At 46.3% G+C, this 19,033-nt stretch overlaps 1 protein-coding gene across 1 annotated transcript in view; it reads left to right on the top strand.

Moving 5' to 3' along the window:
• LOC146198707 (venom factor-like) overlaps positions 1-19,033 on the top strand; it is a 110,473-nt gene that overhangs the window by 54,939 nt on the left and 36,501 nt on the right. The window contains exons 21-25 of the mRNA XM_084594203.1: positions 688-793; positions 1,890-1,994; positions 9,209-9,397; positions 13,494-13,569; positions 15,978-16,134. Coding sequence (XP_084450329.1) covers positions 688-793; positions 1,890-1,994; positions 9,209-9,397; positions 13,494-13,569; positions 15,978-16,134 — 633 coding nt within the window. The remainder of the gene's footprint in view (positions 1-687; positions 794-1,889; positions 1,995-9,208; positions 9,398-13,493; positions 13,570-15,977; positions 16,135-19,033) is intronic.

Below are 19,033 nucleotides of genomic sequence, written 5' to 3'. Positions count from 1 at the left end.
ACAGGGCAGCCTTACTTTCACCGTACTGCGATCTTTACAGTGAAGAGAAAATGAGGCAAAAAATAGACCCTTAGCTCAGTGGGTGGAGCATCGGACACGAAATTCGGAGGTTTTGGGTTCGAATTTCACCAGCGGCAGGTGGTTGTTTTTGATCTACTTTCTAATCAGTTATCTTCACATTATTATTATGATTACATTATTATTTCACGTTGATAAAGACCCCTCTTCCTGCAGGAAAAATCCTTTGTGCTTTCCTTTTGTGGCAGTGGCTATATGCTCCTGAACATCATGGGCCGGCTACCAGACGAGTGGAAGACTGTGGAGATGCACTTCGTCCCCAAAGCGGGCAAATCAATCAATATTTACAAATTACGAGCAATTTCACTTACTGCGTAGTGAAAGTCATAAAAAGGTGCTACACATCAGACTTACCCGATACCTTGAAGGCAATGATTGATACCAAGACGCCATTTTTGCATTTCGATTGAACCTCCATTCCATCAGGGATATACTCAATTTTCCAACTTAATGAAGTCATAACAACCCTAAGAGCGCGTTCTTCAGGGCAATCTTCTCTACAGCAGGATATCTGCGTCAGCAGTGCGGAGTGTCTTTCTGGGGGCTCTACGCATTTCTTGCGACCAAGGAAGCCGTGTACATGACCTGATTTCCTTCATTTATTTACAGCCTCCCGGTCTGCACAAAAATGAAAGCTTCAACCTCATCCTCGACCCCCAAAACACGCTGAAACGGGACAGGCGTACTGTCGTAAATTCCACGTACAGCTTCACAGGTGAGCGATACTAATATACATATTTATATATCTTATCTATTGTTTCGGTCCTGTTTTAACTTTAATTCTTAATAATTATCTAGTCTTCAATATGGGGCCTTTTGTTAACAAGCCGGTTTATGACGAGAAAGAAGGCAACAGCAGATAACCACTAGTGTCGACCTCTTAGATTCGTCTTTTCTACACCTCCCCTCTCGCCTTTCCACAGCCAGCTTTGCTGCTGAAAAAGTTTATCTTCCAGTGACGTTAGAGAGATGGAGGATCTTTTCGAGAAGAAATGTAGACAAAGTCGTTAGATAATTTTTATTTCTTTTAGACGTCGCTGTGATTATCACTTAGGTACCTGATTCAAAACCTTTATTCAAGATTTTGCAAAGACAATAATTAAGCTGATAAATGCTCGACTGAATGCCGTTTTTGATGCAAACTTCGACACAATTACGTTAAATTAGTAGTGGGCACCTTTATTTACCGAAGTTTATATGCAAAGTGTAAAGATAGAAATTGTCACAATAAAGTTAGGACAGCAGAGGGCTCCATTATTTAACTAAGTATGTATGAAAAGTGCGAAGGTAAAAAAGAATGAGAACATCCGAAAATCAAAGTTTAATGCTATTGTAACTAGTGTGTCATAAAGATCAGCAAACATGGTCTATAGATATGGACTTGGCAATATTTTCGTTGACGCAGAAAGTATCCTGACAAGAACAGTAAACTATAAAAGTGTAACTGCTAGTTTGCTTTTACGGAGTGTAGTCGTGTACCATTATGGAAACAACCATTTGGGCGAGTAGTGGTAAATCTGATTGACCTATTGAATGGAGGCTGTATGATCGCAAGGATAAGTTTTTAGGAAAGTGACTCATCTAGTCCAGTGAGATGCATCCAGTGAAATAAGTTTTTAGGAAAGCGATACACATCTACGGCGCAGCAATTTTCCACTATAGCTATGTGTTTTATTCTCGCGTTTGTTGTCAAGAGTGAGAAAAAAAGAAAATATTCAAGGCGGAACAAAGTGAAACAAAACGTGTGGTAGAGAAAGTTAGCTCCATGTCGCAAAATGAGACCTTAATTGTTTTTTGACTTCTCCTTGCAGAAACGTTTGCAGTCGGAGGCAAGCAGCTTATAAAGATTCAGCGGCCTCGCCGATCCGCCCAGCAAGTGGTCCCCGGCTCTGAACGCTGCGAGATCGACATTATCGGTGAGGCTTTATCATCTCCGGACGGTTTCACTGAGGTCTAATGGTGGCTATAATAAAGAAATAGTTTCAGCAAACGACAGCAAAAGGCTTGACGTAGTGCCCCGAATTCAAGGCAGTAACGCTGGGTACGCTAAGTGTAGGTAGGGAGAAGGTTTTTATCTTCGCAACGAGCACTCCCATTCAGTTAATTATCTTGATGCTGCAGTGATGAACATTCTAGGTGGAACCTGATGTCACTTTGAATTTCTGTTGAGCATGTACCGCTTAGGTATTTTCCCGGGAAGTGGCTTCGGACGTGCATTAGATTCGTCGATATGGGGCCTCTAATGTAGTTAGGGCTGGGATGTTCGAGGCTTGAGAAACGCTCGTAACGTGATTAGTATTATAAATGTAGCATATGCACTGCTACTAATGGCACAAAAACACGTAACTTTCAGGGGCTCTCGGAAGATGTAATGACCTGCTGTAGCGGTATGGGAGTACCTTCGTTACCCATATAGATGATCAGTATCACGCGACATAGCGAATACGGGTGTGGTAAACACGCTAGCGGGCTTGCGACATTCCCAAAACCAAATTTTTTGATAACATAACAGCGCACGTCGCCGTCGTTAGCACCATTTCAGGAGAGACAAAACAGACATCTGTGGACTTCTAAGACTCTTATAATTGTACAGTTATGCATTTAATAAGTGTGTCGTTCTTTGTCGCGATGTATCATCATGAAATAGGGGTGCCGAAAACCGTTTTTTTTAATTATTCGAAAGACCTTTTTGAAACGTTTCGTCCCTTATGAGGCAGCATTCTTGCATCTCAGTAATTTATTCATAATGATTTTGAGCGCCAAATATATGCTTTGAAATCAGTAATTTATTCATAATGATTTTGAGCGCCAAATATATGCTTTGAAAGATCCTTTAGTTGTGCCGTCTCGAGAATTTCTTATATTGTCACAAATATCCAAAATGAGACAGCTCATTTGAGCCTCTGTGGGCAGCGCTCGTAGAACCGAACTGCGGAAGATCCTTTCTTTCTTTTTTTCTGCCAGCTAGTGAGCCAGATGGCATTATTCCTTACCCTAAAAAAGAATCTGCAGGTGTGGCAGTATAAGGTAATCAACACGCGGTGTCACATAACGGCATCACACATCGCTACAATAGCCTCATACATCACCGGGGGAAATAAGGTTTCAGTTGGGCAAGGTGCACAATATTGGAGTGAGATTGTCGATGGCTAGGAAGCCAAAGGTCGTCGGGAGCTACTTCATATGTGACATCCGTTACACAGCGCAGTATTTTGTAGGGACTAAAGTATCGACAGATCAGTTTTTCCGAGGGTGCCAAGCATCTCACAGTGGTCCAAACCTAAACTTGTTCCCCAGGTGAATAACTGACGTGCCGGTGCCGAAGGTTGTACCGACGCGCATCCACAGACTGTTGACTTTGAATGCTGAGGGGTGTAAGTTGGCGCGCTTCCACAGCCCGTTGGGAGAATAGCTCAGCTTACAGCGCCAACGGCTTTGAGAAGCGCATGGTATCAGCGTCCAATATCATCTGGACGTCCCTCCCGCAGACGGGATGAAACGGAGTGAACCGAGTCGTTTCTTGCATGGCGATGTTGTAAGCGCATGTCACATAAGGAAGTATCTCATCTCAGTAGTTGTGCTGCGCGTACACATACATCGAAATCATATCGACAATGGTCCTATTTAATCTTTCCGTCAGGCTATTGATTTGAGGGTGATAAGCCGCAGTCTTGCGGTGGCTTGTGTGGCTGAGTTCGAATACGTCTCGAAGGAGCTGTGTCGTGAACGCTGTGTCTCTGTCAGTAACAACATACGATGGGGCACCATGCCTCAAGACGATTTGGTACAGGAAAAAATTGGCGATCTCGGAAGAAGTGCCCCGTTTCACCGTCTTCGTTTCCGCCTACCTTGCTAAATAGTCGGTTGCAACAATCACCCATTTGTTACCGGCTGCAGATCTAGGGGAACGGCCCAGAATATCGATACCGACTTGGTCAAATGGAGTAGCAGGTGATGCAATTGGCTGCAGCAAACCTGCAGGCTTGAGCAGTAATGACATGCGGCGTTGGCACTGGCGGCAGCCCCTGACGTACTGGTGAACAGTGGCATTAAGTTTCGGCTAGTAGTTGGCCTGATGAACGTGAGCGAGCGTGTGGGCGAAACCTAAATGTCCGGCGGATGGTTCATTGTGACAAGCAAGAAGGATGTCCCACGGAGATCTGAAGGAACAAAGAGGAGATAGGGTCGAGTTCCTATACTTGAGTTCGTTTTGAACAGAACACTGTTGCACAAATAGAATGCAGAAAGAGATCTGGATAGAAGACGGGGCACGTCAGCAGAACAACCCTCCAGGTGGTCAATAACAGGTCAAAATGCTTGGGCTGCTCGTTTTCATGCCATCAATTTTGTATCATTGACCACACCAAGGCAACGACTTTTATGTCTCATCATCCATCCCGTCGTCACCTAGCTCGACAAGGGCACGTGACAACGTGGCGGCACCTTCATTTTTTCTCCAAAGTTTTGTAGGAAATTGTGTAATCGCATTCCTGTATCCGCAGACTCCACCGGGCCAGGCGCCCAGATGGGTTTCGAAGACTCGCCAGCCAGCACAGGGAATGGTGATTGGTTATCACCTTAAAAGGATGACCATAGAGGTCGGACCGGAACTTCATTGCGATCCACGCAACGGCCAGATACTCTTCTGTTACGGAAGCAACACTACGCTAGGTCTGAGTGATTTTGCGGAGCCCTAACTGCGCATGCGCGAGGAGCGAGCGGCGTCACATGGCGCACACCTCCTCCGCTGCGCGAGTGACTCCAAAGTGCTGTCGCCGCTGCACCAGCTGTGCATTTGAGGTTTTCAGTAGGTGCTGCTGAACCGAATGTGGAGCGGAAGCTTTGGCTCCAGGCGACCGAGCGTTGCATCGAACTCAACCAGCGTTTTGCTGAACGCATCAAAGTTCACCGTCGTTCTAGGCAGAGTACCCGGGCTCGAACCCGACCACCGGCGGCTGCTTTTCGATGGAGGCAAAGCGAAGAGGCGAAGTCTGTGCATATTAAAGATCCCTGGGTAGTCGAAATCACCCGTAGTCCTGCACTATGGTAGGGTGGCTAGAAGGAGAGGTGTGATGAACGCAGCGCGCTTTTTATAGAGAGGGGTGGCCCTCCGAGCATGACAGCCGCAGGGGCCAAACGGAGCGCCGCAGTCTGGGACGCCGTCAGCATTCCGGAGGAGACTTGAACGCGTCCAAGGAACGCTACGTGACAGGAGCGGTGGTGTGCTGTCCAAACACACTTGCCGGAGAAAGTGTGACAGATACTGCGCATTTCCTTTTCTGTAAACTAATTATAATTATATGTAGCACTGCAACGAACGCCGATAAGAGGCAAACGATGGAGCCCACCACCGACTCCAGCGCTACGCGGGTGAATCAGAGGTGCCGCCGCCGCTGTGATTGCCGCGCCGCACATGCGCGGCGACATCACTACTGTTCCGATGCGCCGGAGCGAGTGTATGTATGTGGCATCGCGTCGGTACCGGAGCAGTCAACCATGAAGAAGCTGATCTGATCAGAGACTGAGCCCCTTAGGCAAGCAAACCTTCGTAATTTATTGGATTCAGAAGTTGCAGCCTGCAAAGGGCTGTAGATCGGAGAAAGCTAGGTAAGAGAAAAGCCGAGCGTGCAGCGAAGACACTGGAACAACGAGAAGAGCGCTTCCGCAATTCTGCTCGGGATGGCCATTGGTCAAACCACAGCCAATTTTTTTTTTCCGATTTAGAGTAAGGCGGCGACCACGGGCTGTGCGACGGTTGAATTACACCATCCGTAATCATCTCCTTGACTTTTACTTGGATATAGTCTCGCGTTCCTTGGAGGAGATACGGTAAGGTTGCTGCCAGATAGGTCGGGCATCGTCGGACATAATAATACAATGTTTACAAACGGTCGTTTAACGCACCTTTGATGAGGATACAAAGGAAGGGGCATACTATTGCAGCAGAGCCCTTAAATCACTATACTGATCTGCGGAGAGTTCCGAACTAAAAGGTTGGCCAGGTGGAGGACTCGCGGTGTCAGATGCAGAGGAGGCTGAAGGTTCTTCGAATGGGTTGGCGAAAGTGATCGCTGTGGCGCGAAAAAGCTGTATGTGTCCGTTTGAAAAGTTAGTGAGTAGGACCTCTGACAGTCCTTTACGAAGGTGGATGAGGCTTCGTACTGCAAAGATATCGTGTGTAAACAAAAGTGAATGATTTCCCTCGGCGAGCACTGTACCATCACACGGGCGTTCGCAGGCGACACGCACGGAAACACTGGAACGGGGAAGTCGTAACATTCTCCGCGAAAATTCTCAGCTCCGGACAAGACTGGAATGGCCGAGTCACTATCCGCTTTCTCTGTTGAAAACGTGACGGTGCGCAGCATAAGGTCAATAACAGCTCCATTCTCCCACAGAAAATCCACACCAAAAATCTACAGGATGTCAGGTATAGACGGTTATGCATTTCCGACGTGGTCGAGGTTTTCGTAGGGCCCGTGGCAGTTGACATCCGTGCCGTTGGGGGACTTCATCGCGATGAATTCTAACGACTCCGCCCCCGGAGTTCGCCATCTTTAGTTTCCTTGGTAGGCTAGGGGATCGTCCAGATGCCCCACGTGAGAAAGTCTGGAATGATACGAAGAGGTGGCGAGAAGAAGGAGGAAGGCCTACGCTGTTCAATGACACACTGTTCGATTTCCGTGGGTAGTTGCCCGCAGGGTGTTCGTTGCGCGTTAGGGGGAGGCCCCGAAGGCCTAGTTCACGATAGGGGCACTGTCGAAAGAGATGGTCAGGCTCGCCACAGTGAAAACAGAGATGCCTTCGAGCGGGAGTACGCCAGATGTCTGATCTGCGCCGAGACGCTTGTTGATTTGAATGAGATACAGGCGAAATTGGCGTCGGAGCTGGTGCAGTAGGGAGAAGCAGCGTTTGAGCTTGTCGTGAAGGTAGAAACGGCACTAATGGTGGGGAAGAATGTCTCAAAACATCCTGATATGTTCGGGTCCTGCACGCTGCTGAGTAAGACGGTAGTTCATCACCCAGTGACTGAGGCATGATGGCTTGACGCATATCGTCGCGAATGATATCAGCAATGAAAGCCATCTGCGATTGAGGCACGCAGCAAGTTTTTGCAGCTTGTCTCGAACCACAGAGCGAATGAGTCCGCGGAGCGATTCACTGGCTCCTCCATAACCCGGAAACGACTCAGCAGGGGATGCAGTGAAGTACGGTCTGTTGTAAGCTTTGGTCCGCTGCTGAAGGACCTTCTCCATTGTCGATGCTTCTGACAGGAAATCGGCCACTTTAGCTAGAGGACTGCGCACCAGGCCAGCAAACAGCTGTTCATTTAGCCGCGCATTAAGTGGCGCAGTTTCTTGTCCTCTTACATGGCTGGATCAGCACCGTGGAACAGTCGCGCCATGTCTTCAACATACATTGTGACCGTTTCATTGGGCATCTGGAAACGAGGAACGAGCCCGCTCAGCTCGTTCTCGGCGATCTAGACCAGTTTAGTCCTCGAGAATGCGACAGCGCAACTCACACCATGAAGACAAAATGGCATCCCGGTTCTCGTATCACGCACGAGCGCCGCATTCGAGGCTGAAGAGGACGTCTATGAGCTTCGCGGTGTCATCCAGTGATTAAAAGCGGAGACTCGCTCAAATGGGGAAAGCCAGTCTTCTACGTCTTCCTCCGGTTTACCGTAGAATGACTTCGGTACTCACGAAGTATGCAGGGTGTAAAAGAAAAGTACCTTCCTGAGGGTATTGAGGGGCAGCTGAAGCGGCCGATTCGGGTTGCTTGGGCACCGCACGTTGCATAGCTGCTCGTTGGGCAGGCCTTGAGATTGGCTCCAAAGGCCCTTGCTCGGGTAGCAGACCGAAGTTCTTTCGGGTAACACGTTGGATCGGTTTCTCAACAATCGCCAAGGTAGAGTCCAGGTCGAGAGGAGGGGTGCGGGATATATGTACTGTGCCGCAACCCAGCGCCTCCACCACCAATTATGTCGAAATATCCAAAATGAGACAGATCGTTGAGCCCCTGTGGCTAGCACTCGTAGATCCGAACTGCGCGATCTTCTTTCTCCGCCAGCTGGTATAAGCCAGGTGGCAATATGTATATTGGCCAGGCGCCTGCAAATACCGTAGGAGCGCCTCCTCTAGACTACCATACTCATCTGCTGTAGTTCTTCATAAAATAGCTGTTCAACGCAGGCTTTTAGTTTTAAGTTTTCAATCGCTTGATCAGGCTACCATCAATAAACACTTTCCAATGTGCCAACATTTCGGCCAATATTACGCAGCCGACAGAAAAGGCTTCTAGTCTTGCACATAATGGTGGTTTGACAGCGAATGTGGGAGCCGCTCGTTGATTTTGGAAATGCTTAGCCTGTTCACACTGCTTATTTGTGATCGGCCAAAATAAGGCATGAACAATAAGAAGTTAGTAGAGTCGTCTTTCGTTTGCCGCAGATGTCTAAGGTCGATTCGAAACCATATAAACTTTGCCATCTTCTTGACCATGATCTGTCAAAAGTCGTCCAGCAGGTATTGTCTAAGGCTTTCAAATTAGGTTATTTACAAGTCTCAAATCCCTACCAGTGTACAAACTTACTGTTCTTTGCCGCACGCATCGTGATTGTTGTGCAATGAGTGTTGCGCGCATTTTAAACATGACTGATCACGGAGCACCACAAACAGGAATGCTGAATTCAGCCCGCCACAATACGTTCAACAGGCGCCGATTATTCCATGCTGACCGATACTTGCACACAGTCTCCCCTCTCCTTTTCCACTTTACTCCTGCCTTTTCGCGACGTGCTTTTGTGTTGGCTTTTCTTTTTTACTGTGGTCCTCACGGACTCAATTTAACCAACGTGCCACCTGTTGTCATTGCTGACAAAATAAGCGCAGGTAGTAGTGGTGGGAGCGGCAGAAGCTCGCTACCAGGGCCTCCGAATAAGTAGCGGCGGCATCTGACAGGTGCGATACGAAACTGCACGTTTATAAAGCGACAGTAGCATGTGTTGACCAGGAACTTCAGCTATTTTGTCTTATTTCCTTCGTGTTCAAGGGACATGATGTTTTGCGCGCGCATCCATAGTGCACTTGCATGATGGATCTGTTTTCTTCTTGCTGCGCCGCAGGAGGCGATATGGGTGCTGCTCTGGAAACGTCCGTCAAAGACCCAGAAAGTCTTCTGGTGTTACCTACAGGCTGTGGAGAGCAAACCATGACCAAACTGGCCCCAACGCTGTATGCCTACGAGTATCTAAAGGCTACGGACCGCATGTCACCCGCAGACGAGGACAGAGCGCTGGGCTTCATTCGAAGCGGTATGTTCGGTTGTCAGCTCATGAAAGCATGCACGCTGATGAAAAGAGAAAGTCATGCTGAAAGTCATATTGAGAAACTGACTTACTGTCAGGCCTCCTGGCATAGAACAGCTGTCGCAGCTCTCACATCGGTTTTCAAGGCGTGGCTCAGTTGTCTAATGGCGTTGTCTAAGGTGACCGTCTGTGAAGACAAAATGGTGCACTTAGGTCTCCTTAAGTGCGGAAATGCGAAAGCATTGCGAGTTCCGCGCCCAGCCGCGTTGTGAGCTCGCTCTGCGTTTCGTTGCTTAGTGCAGTATCATTATCCGTCGTTATCATTCAATATCCTTGTCACGATCCCCGTCATCAACTACAACTATCTTGGTATAAGTAATCTGACGACCTCTTACAATTACCGTTATTGTTGATCTAAATTAACAATGAGTTAAGTTTATTATAAGCCCTATCTATCTTATCCCATTTTTATAGTTAACTGTCACTATGACTATCACTATTTTATCAGGAACTATATATCTAATCCGATGAGAACAGCTAATGTAACCTAAATATTCATTGAGTTACGTTATCAGTCGTATCTAACCATATTATTACATATTTAACTTTACTTTCACTTTAAAAAAAATCTCATCAGTAACTACCTAATCTGATGTCGTAATGATTATCGTTAATGTTCACCTTAACTCCCACTGAATTTTGGCACTAGTTTCATCTATCCTATCTCACTATAATTATCACAACTATAGTGATTCTAATTAGTAATATGTACGTCGCGTTGCTATGAATTGTCTCATTATCACTAATGACCTTTTGTTAATTGCCTGGTTATCGATAATTATCGTCGTTATCTCACGTACACCTCTCGGGGTTACAAATCCTGTTCACACTACCCGTGAGCCAAGAAATGCCTTCGCATTAAAAATAAAAGGTAAACGGAGCCAGTCAGACGACCCGACCTTCGAATAGTGCGTATGAGCTGATCGCAGAATTGAGGATTGTAGTTGTTGCTGCGAAGGGTTATGCTCAAGCCCTCGATCTCTTTCTTATGTCCGGTTGCGTACCTATGATCGCGAAATGTTTTCCTACAAGAAGTTTTTGAGAAAAGAGGAACAAATGCGCAGTGGCACGTCCAGCAGTGGTTGTCATGAAACGGTTTAAAAATCAGTGCATTCGGTATTTAGAGCAACCATGTGCCGACATAAGAACGGCTGTTGCGAGAGGCGTCTCGCTATTTAGCTGCAGAAACTGCTTCAGGGTGTCACTGAACCCATTGCGTTCTAACCAAATGCGCGATCAATGACTAAGTACTCGTCCTGATATCTCTTCCGTAGCGCGAATTTAATTTCCTAGAGCCATCGAGCGTCGCACTTAATTAAGCGGAACTTCTACAATCCTTAGTTATAATGTCGGTCTGTGCTTCGCCATATTATTGGTTTTCATTTAGCGTGCATAAGGAACGCGCTGCTAGAACACACGAGAAATTTAGGATACGGAGCTCCTGTACGCGGCTCGCATAGCCCAAGACTAGCATGCCTAAGAAGCTGTGGAAAGCTTCCAGGAAATTCATGTTAGGGCGGTTAAAAACCTGAAGCGTTAGGATCGCGATACACTTCAAACACAGAAGCAGGAGACTATGGGCCGGAACTTTAAAAATATATAATCACATTTTCTGAAGGAATAAAACAAAAGATGTACGCGCCACGGCGGCTCAGTGGCTTTAGCGTTTGGCAACTGATCTCTAGGTCGCAGGTTCGATACTAGCTACGCTGACTGTATCTTTATGAAGGCGAACTATAAAAACGCCCGTGGACTGAGGGATGTAGGTGAAGAATAAAGAACGCCAGCGGCTCTAAAATAATGGGGAGACCTTTCCTGCGGCTTCCCTTAAATTCACGTATCGGTTAGGGACGTTAGGCTAAATATTTACATAACTAAAGATACACAAGATTTACATAACTAAAGCGCTACAAGGACGCTGAATTAGCTAGCAGCATTTCCACTTTATGTTATATGATAGTGTAGACTACTGGGAAACGAGAAGACAGATGCCATTTAGGAGTCGCTTAATGAGTCCGAACACTAGCCCTCATGTATATGTTGTCGTCATTTGCTTCTATATCGGGCAAAAATTTGCGAATGGCTAAGCACTGGCTAGGCTAGTTTACGGCAGCGCAAGGAGCCTGGTATGGCGTTTCGGAGGCTTTGTCGTCGGTTCATCGCAAGAGACTTTAAGTGTCACGCGTGAGAACGCGGATGATTGAAAAATACAACCATATCCAGATCATAGCGCGCGAGACTGGCTGTTGTATAGCTGGATTCATGGCTGTGTTGAATTCATTCACACTTTCATAGAGAATTCACACAAGTTCGGCACAGATGCCAACCCCATTTTTTTTATCGTACGGCAATCATAATTTTCTGCGCCCAGACGACTTAAAATTCACGCATTAGGCACGCATGCCTGTTGCTCGAACTGTGAAAGCTGCATAAAACCAGACATCTTTTCGAGTCATCTAGCTGATGGTTAGATGTTTCTTTGATGAAGCCTTGACACGGACGCATGGAAGATCTGAAGGAGAAAGGGAAAGAAGTGAGCATCTCATTTTAGTTTGATGAGGCTTTTGCTCTATCTTTTTAAAAATAATATGATCGACATTTAACTATGATGTATAGTTGAAGAAAAACATTATCCTACGATCGATGTAGACGGCAATGCAAAATTTGGGCTTAGTGCTGCAAGTATTTTAGTTTTGTAATGTGCTGAGGTAAAGAATTTGAGAGATATGTTATTGTATATGTGCAGCCTGAACTTACTCGATATTGTCCCCCATAACCGTCCTTCAACCTGCACTCAATGCTTTTCCAGTTCTTGTTAAAAAGGATGCGCTTAATGACACCTACCGACGCCGCAGCTGTACACGTATTTCGATCACATCGCCTCGAGTGGCACGTGGACGTCGTGGGCGCGTTTCTCTTCTGTGAAAACATATTTCATCGCGGACAATTTGCGCATTCCTCAAGTTCCGCCTTTCAGGGCGTGATGCGACCACGTTAGTTCCCCCACCTGCAACTCGATCATGCTTTCGATTTACGTTCCCGCTCATGCACCTTGTTAGTCGTTATATCTGTACTCTTTTAATTTGTCACATTGCTATACCCCAAGTCATCTCAAGTACACAAAGTACACAAAGTACATAGCCGTAAGATGCCACTTTATGATAAAGGTCACCCGACAGACATATAAAGCACCATTATAACCAAGCCTTCCGAACGCCCCTGCCTGGCTCAGGAGTTGCATGTCTGATTCGCGATCTGAGAGTCCCGGGTTCGATTACTATATCACCTTCCCATCTTACAGTTACGCAGTTGGCAGCTGGACACTCGGGTAGGAACTTGAACCCATGCATGCCTCCAATCTACGCGACATGCCGATCCCTACATTCCAGAGGCATGCTTGCAATATTTCGCTGAGAAGACCCACTGCGACCATCTGCCCGCCTCTTCAGCTTTCCAGCTTACGCTTACGCCTTTCCCTCTTCCGCCACTGGCCTCCTCACTCTTCAGGCGCCTTAGCAGCACCTTTAGCAATGCTTGCAAAAGGGTGCCCTCGTTCCTGATAGTCAAAAGGACGATCGACTATCGAATTTTTATGATATCATTTATACTTTTTGGAAAGCTGTTCATTCAAGAAAGGAAAAATGTTAGTTTCATGCGAAAGTTCGGTGTCTACGTCTACTGCCATATAGTTTTTGTTTTCCCTCTTAATTCTGAACATCTGCCTAATTCGCCTAACATCGCAACTACTCTTGTTTTAAAAGTTAAATAATTAGCAACATAAGAACTTCAAAACAGCAACAAAGTGGATGTACACATTTTAATTTTTAAATTGAAGTTCATTTTCAAAGGGCGCCATGTCGTTGCGTCGCTTAAGATAAGTACAGCATGCCGCTAATACAACATTGCTTGCACAAAAACCGGTCGTACAATGCGTTCTAGAAGATTTTTGAATGTAAAATAAAATTACTCGCCCATCAAAATGCATTTAATTTCAATTGCTGTGTTTTATGTGTCAGAAAAAAAAATGATTCTTTTTCACTAGGATATCAGCTTATGCTTTCCTACCGGAAAAGTGACGGCTCTTTTGCAATTTGGGTGCATAAACCTTCTAGTCTATGGTAAGTACTCAAATATCTTCTTCTTGTGTAGCATGAAATAGGAGCAATACATGCCAAGATAGAAGCAAACAGAGCCCGTCAGGGGAAAGTGAACCGCATAGTCTCATAGCCATGCAGAAAGTAAATTAAACAGTGGTGCATGCCTTTTCATATCTTGATGTAGAGATTTTTAGCGCAAACAAACACAAGGACAAGAAAGGCGAGAAAGGCGAAAGGCTCGCCTTTCTTGTCCTTGTGTTTGCTTGCGCTAAAAACCCCTACATCAAGATAAACAACCAACTTGCCCAACAGAAAGTGTTAATGAACTTTTAATACCTCACCGGCCCTGTCAATGCATAGAAGTCATGCGAAATCGCCTTCGGGTACGCGATTAGAGTTTTCGTGTGAAACTGCTCTACGGGTGTTTTTCGCCTCAGCGGGAGGGCGTTTTGTGTTGCCGCGACCACTATGATTGCGACGCAGAAATTCACTTGTTATGTAGCTTAATCAGAAGAGCTAGTCCTTTAGAATAAAATCCGAAATTTCGGCTTCGTTTCAAGAGACTGCATAGTAGAAACGAGTAATAACACTGACGCAGACACCATGAAATAATGGGTGCACTGAAATTTCTTCGAGTGGTATTTGATATCACTGATGTACGATTCTCACAGCTATGAAACAACAACAGAACAATCGCTGCTTATTTTGGCTTAGGTCTAACTGGAGCAAGCAATAACAGGGTGCGACGTAACAAAGGGAAATGGTGCAGCGTTAAGAGAGAGAGAGAGAGAGAGAGAGAGAGAGAGAGAGAGAGAGAGAGAGAGAGAGAGAGAGAGAGAGAGAGAGAGTAATTTTGAATAGTTTAACGGAATAGCGTGGGTGGTTTTCTCAGTCCAGGATACCATTGGCCTGGGCTGTCTCCCGGGCCCTAGTGAGCAGGCTGCGCTGCTCAGAGAGACCCGTGTGGGCCAGCTCTGCCTCCCATTCCGCTTGGCTGAGCGTTCGAGCTTTATATTTCTCTAATTGCTGTTTGCAGTTCCATATCATGTGAAGGAGCACAGTGGGTCGCGGAGCGAACGCGAGTTGATGGCAACCTAGTCGAAATCAAGGAGGATAAAAGGGCATGATTAAGCTAACCGATGGTCGCTAAGGACACTAAATTGCGCGATTCGAAGGAAAGACAAGCGTTCGGAGGGAGGCAGAAAGTTAACTGGGCGGGAGAGATTAAGATGTTTGCAGTCGTTAAGTTGGTCGCAGCTGGCTCAGTGTCGGTTTAATTTTAGATATATACGAAATGCCTTTGTCCTGCAGTCGATGTCGACAAGCGTGACAACGACGACCTTTATTTGATTCCATGTGCCTATCCAAATACCCTTCAACTTAGTGCCAAAGGGAAATACGATTATAGATCCCGATTGCCGAAGGTATACTAGGCGTGGGCTGGCTTAATGCAACCAAAATATGAAAGAACTATGTGTCCTGGCATAATGAAAGCACCTGAAGGTCGTTGAAAGCCGGCTAGCTTAGTCCGCAGTATTTTATCGCTCGTCAGCATTAATTATTAGTAATGACTGAGAGCCAACTTTTTAAATATTGGCTTGAGGAAGGGTCAGTGAAGAAATTGTAGATCGTCTTCGGAAGATGGCTAAATTAGCTTTTTTTTTTAATCAAACGATGATTTACGTAGTTTATTTGTCTTCAAACTCTTTCATGTGACCAGGTGCCCGGTTAAACCACTGGCCCAGTGCATACACAGACCTTCATCATTGAGGGCAATCCAGAAAAAGGCGGATTTTGTTTTCTGGGACGCGTCTCGCGACGTTGAAGCGGCGCTGCAGTAACGTGGAAGCTCTTTTTATGGCGCCAGTGATCTTTATGGCTGGTAAAAGAAAATACTTAACGTTAACACTAGCTTGATGGAAACACTAGCTAGCCGTTTTTCGAGCTCTACAGCTTTTGAATTCGCTGGTCCTTCCTCAAATCAATATTGAAGAAATTACCGTATTAGCCTTTGCTAAATTATTAGCGAAAACAAAATCACTGGACAACTAAAATGTTAATGCAGAATAGGCGAGGGAGCTCTCATAAGCCTGCAGCTGGTTCTACTACGATGAGACACACCGTCTTCTTTGAAACTTTGGTTACGTTTAGCTGGGATACCTGGCATATAACAGACCACCTTAGATTTATTTTTATCAAGCCGATAACCTGTGTTCACCCAGCCAAATGTAAGATTTCATACGTATACATGGGCGCCTAGGGTACATAAATGAAATAAGCGCTGCAGAACAGCATGATTTTGAAATTTAAGAGAGCATGAATGTATAGGCCAGTTGTTGAGACATCGCATATTACGCAGAAACGATAAGTGTTAATTGTCAGTAACGCCCAGTGTTGTCTCCTTGCCTCCGTCCTGTCGTCTGACACAGGCTGACTGCGTTCGTGGTGCGGACCCTGTGCGAAGCGCAAAAGTCTATTCCCATCGACGAGAACGTCATCAACAGCGGTCTTCGGTACATCATAGGCCAACAGCAGCAAGACGGCAGGTTCATCGATATCTATAGACTACACCAAAGTAACCTCTTGGTGCGTGCACGTTCTTTTGTTTAAACATTGTAAAGCATGTGAGCCTCATGCGTTGCATTATGCGAGACTTATTTGCATTGTATGTAATCTGCCTGCGCCTGAAATGCTTCAACGCGACGTGTTTCAAAATAGCTGGTTTTGAAGGAAGGGATGACTCACTTTCAGCATGCGCCTCAGCTTAGCAGTAAGGAATGAATGGAAGAGCGAGTGAAGCAAGGGAGAGAGAAAAAAGCTCTGTGGGTAATGACTGATGACTGTATTAAAAAACCGGGAATTCTTGAGCGCGTACTGATACCGAACAGCACACTGGAGGAGTTAACATTTCGATTGCGACTCCATCCAAATGAAGCTAATTAAGTCCCTTCAAAATGCAATTCGAACAAGGTGGATTATCACCCATGACTAAATCAGTAGTAGCTAGCAGGGCTAAGCTTGCGCTGCGTAGGACGTGATTGTGTTCTGAGTGGTAGCTTCAACCTACGCATGGTATCTCGGCGCTAGTGCCCTTGTATAATTTATAGGCTTTTAATTAAAGCCAGATATCCACGCCATCCGTTCGGACACAGAGACAGAAAATGAATATATTGTGAGACAAGAGGAAACACCAGCAGGTTCACTTTTCTCTTGCCACACACGCGGAAGTAGCAGCTACTAACTAGCAGCGTTTAGTCCACACTTCGTCTTTTCAGGACGAGATGACCGATGATAATGAATATGTGCAGATGAAGATGACGTTCATGCACTGAGATTACACTCTTGCCCCTCCCGAATGGAAGCGACCATTCTGGTCACAGGTGGTCGATCACCGCCGGGTAAAATGTTTATAGCACGAGTCGTGCACTATCTCTGTGCCGCGACAACGACGGCAACGAACAGCCGATGCAGGGGCGATTAGATAGGTCACGGGGGATGACTGTTCCAGTTACCTGTACGGGGAAACAAAGCGACTGAGAATTTTTTCACTCAAGCCGTGATTGCGAGTGGGTGCCCAGCGCAGTACTTCGTTGCCAAGGCAGAAAGACACGGTGGGTCAAATCATTCGCGCTTTTCCTGGAGTTGAGTGGCTTCAGTTTGAAGGTGGGCAAGTTCACTGCAGTAAGTGACTCGAGAAACGAATTGATAGTGGAGAGGTGAGGAAGGAGAAAAAACTGAGAGTAGGTGGTGATTAGTTGAATGGCAGTGTTGTAGGCAAATGTGACAAAGTGGAGTAAGGAGTCCCAGTTGTTGTGATTAGGGTGAATGTAGGTGGACAACATATCAGAAAGGGTGCGATAAAAACGTTCTGTGAGGCCATTTGTCTGAGGGTGGTAAGTGTACGTAGAAAGTGGAGTAAGGAGTCCCAGTTGTTGTGATTAGGGTGAATGTAGGTGGACAACATATCAGAAAGGGTGCGATAAAAACGTTCTGTGAGGCCATTTGTCTGAGGGTGGTAAGTGTACGTAGTTTTGTGCACCGTGCCAGAACCATGAAGCACTGCTGCGAGTTCGGAGGAAAGGAACGACTTTACACGATCGTTGAGGAGGAGATGAGGGGTGCCATGGTGAGAAAGTATGCCGTGGAAAGCTGCGGCTTCAGCTTATCGGGTGAGGGGGTCGACGGCAGTAACGACCCAGCGGTTGCCCGCTTGACTGTAGGGTAGGGGTCCATAAGAGTCGATGCCGATGACTTCGAAAGGCGTGAAAGAACACGGGAAAGGTTGCAGGAGACCGGCCGGAGGTGACGTAGACCACTTGCATTGCTGTCAAGGGATTTAGGAAGCGACGTATTTGAGTACAAAGGGGGAGAGGCCAGGTCAAAAGAAACGGTATTTCATGTGGTCGTAGGTTTTGTGGTAGCCAAGGTGCCAGAGGTGGGGTCGGCGCCCTTGTGCTGTTTCCCCGATTTGGGTCTGTGAAGTCGTACCCTTGAAGGCGGAAAATCCATCGCCTGAGATGACCGGACACGTTTTTCAACGATGACAACCAGCACGGCGCATGATGCTCAGTGGCGACCGTGCAGGTAGAGACGAAATTTCAGACGACGTCAAGACATTTTTGCTCTGTAATAGTTTCAAGTTTTGTTCCGTAGGACTCAGCGTGCGGCTTGCTTAGGCAACAACGTTATCGGTAGAGCAGTCTTGGCGTTGCAGGAGAACAGTGCCAATCCCATGCCCACTGGTGTCGCTGTGCACAATATTCGGAGCTTTATCATTAAAATAGCAGAGGACGGGATCCAGAGCCACAGCACGCTTTAGATCTTCAGATACTGCCTCACAAGCAGGAGACCTACGAAGGGCATGTCGGCGTGGAGACGCGCATATAAAGGTGCAGAAATAGAGGTGAAATTGCGGATTAAGAGGCGGAAGCATGACGCCAATTCCAGGAGACTGCGGAGATCTTTGACCCGAGTCAGATAGGGAAATGGCAGTGCAGCAGCAATTTTTTCATGGTCAGAATTAACTCCCTCGCTGCTTACTAGGTTTCCAAAAACTCTAATATATTTCGACTCAAAACTTCATATCTTCAGTTTAGCTGAATGCCAGCGTTGGAAAGTGCCGTCAAAGTTTATCGAGACAAGTCAGATGATAAGCAAATGTCGAAGATAAAATAACAACATCGTCCTAGTAACAGATAAACGTTTTTCATTTGAGGCCTGGTAAAACTGTTTCGATCATGTATTCGAATGTTCTAGGAGCGCCTCAGAACCCAAACGCATTACATTGACATTTTATGGACCATGCACTGTGGCAAAGGTGGCCTTCTTTTTGTTATCTTTATGCATGGGAATTTGCCAGTAATCTGATCTTAAGTCGAGGCTGGAGAGAAACTGGGCACCTTGTAGATGGTCTAGTGCGTCGTCAAGTCGAGGGAGGGGATACACATCATTGCGAGTGATATTATTGAGATCATTGTAATCTACA

This window comes from Amblyomma maculatum, chromosome 2, assembly GCF_055883805.1.
Source record: "Amblyomma maculatum isolate TAMU_Amacu chromosome 2, ASM5588380v1, whole genome shotgun sequence".
Taxonomy (NCBI): Eukaryota; Metazoa; Arthropoda; class Arachnida; order Ixodida; family Ixodidae; genus Amblyomma; species Amblyomma maculatum.
Note: the sequence above shows the minus strand (reverse complement) of the source record. Positions and strands in the feature narration are given on the sequence as shown.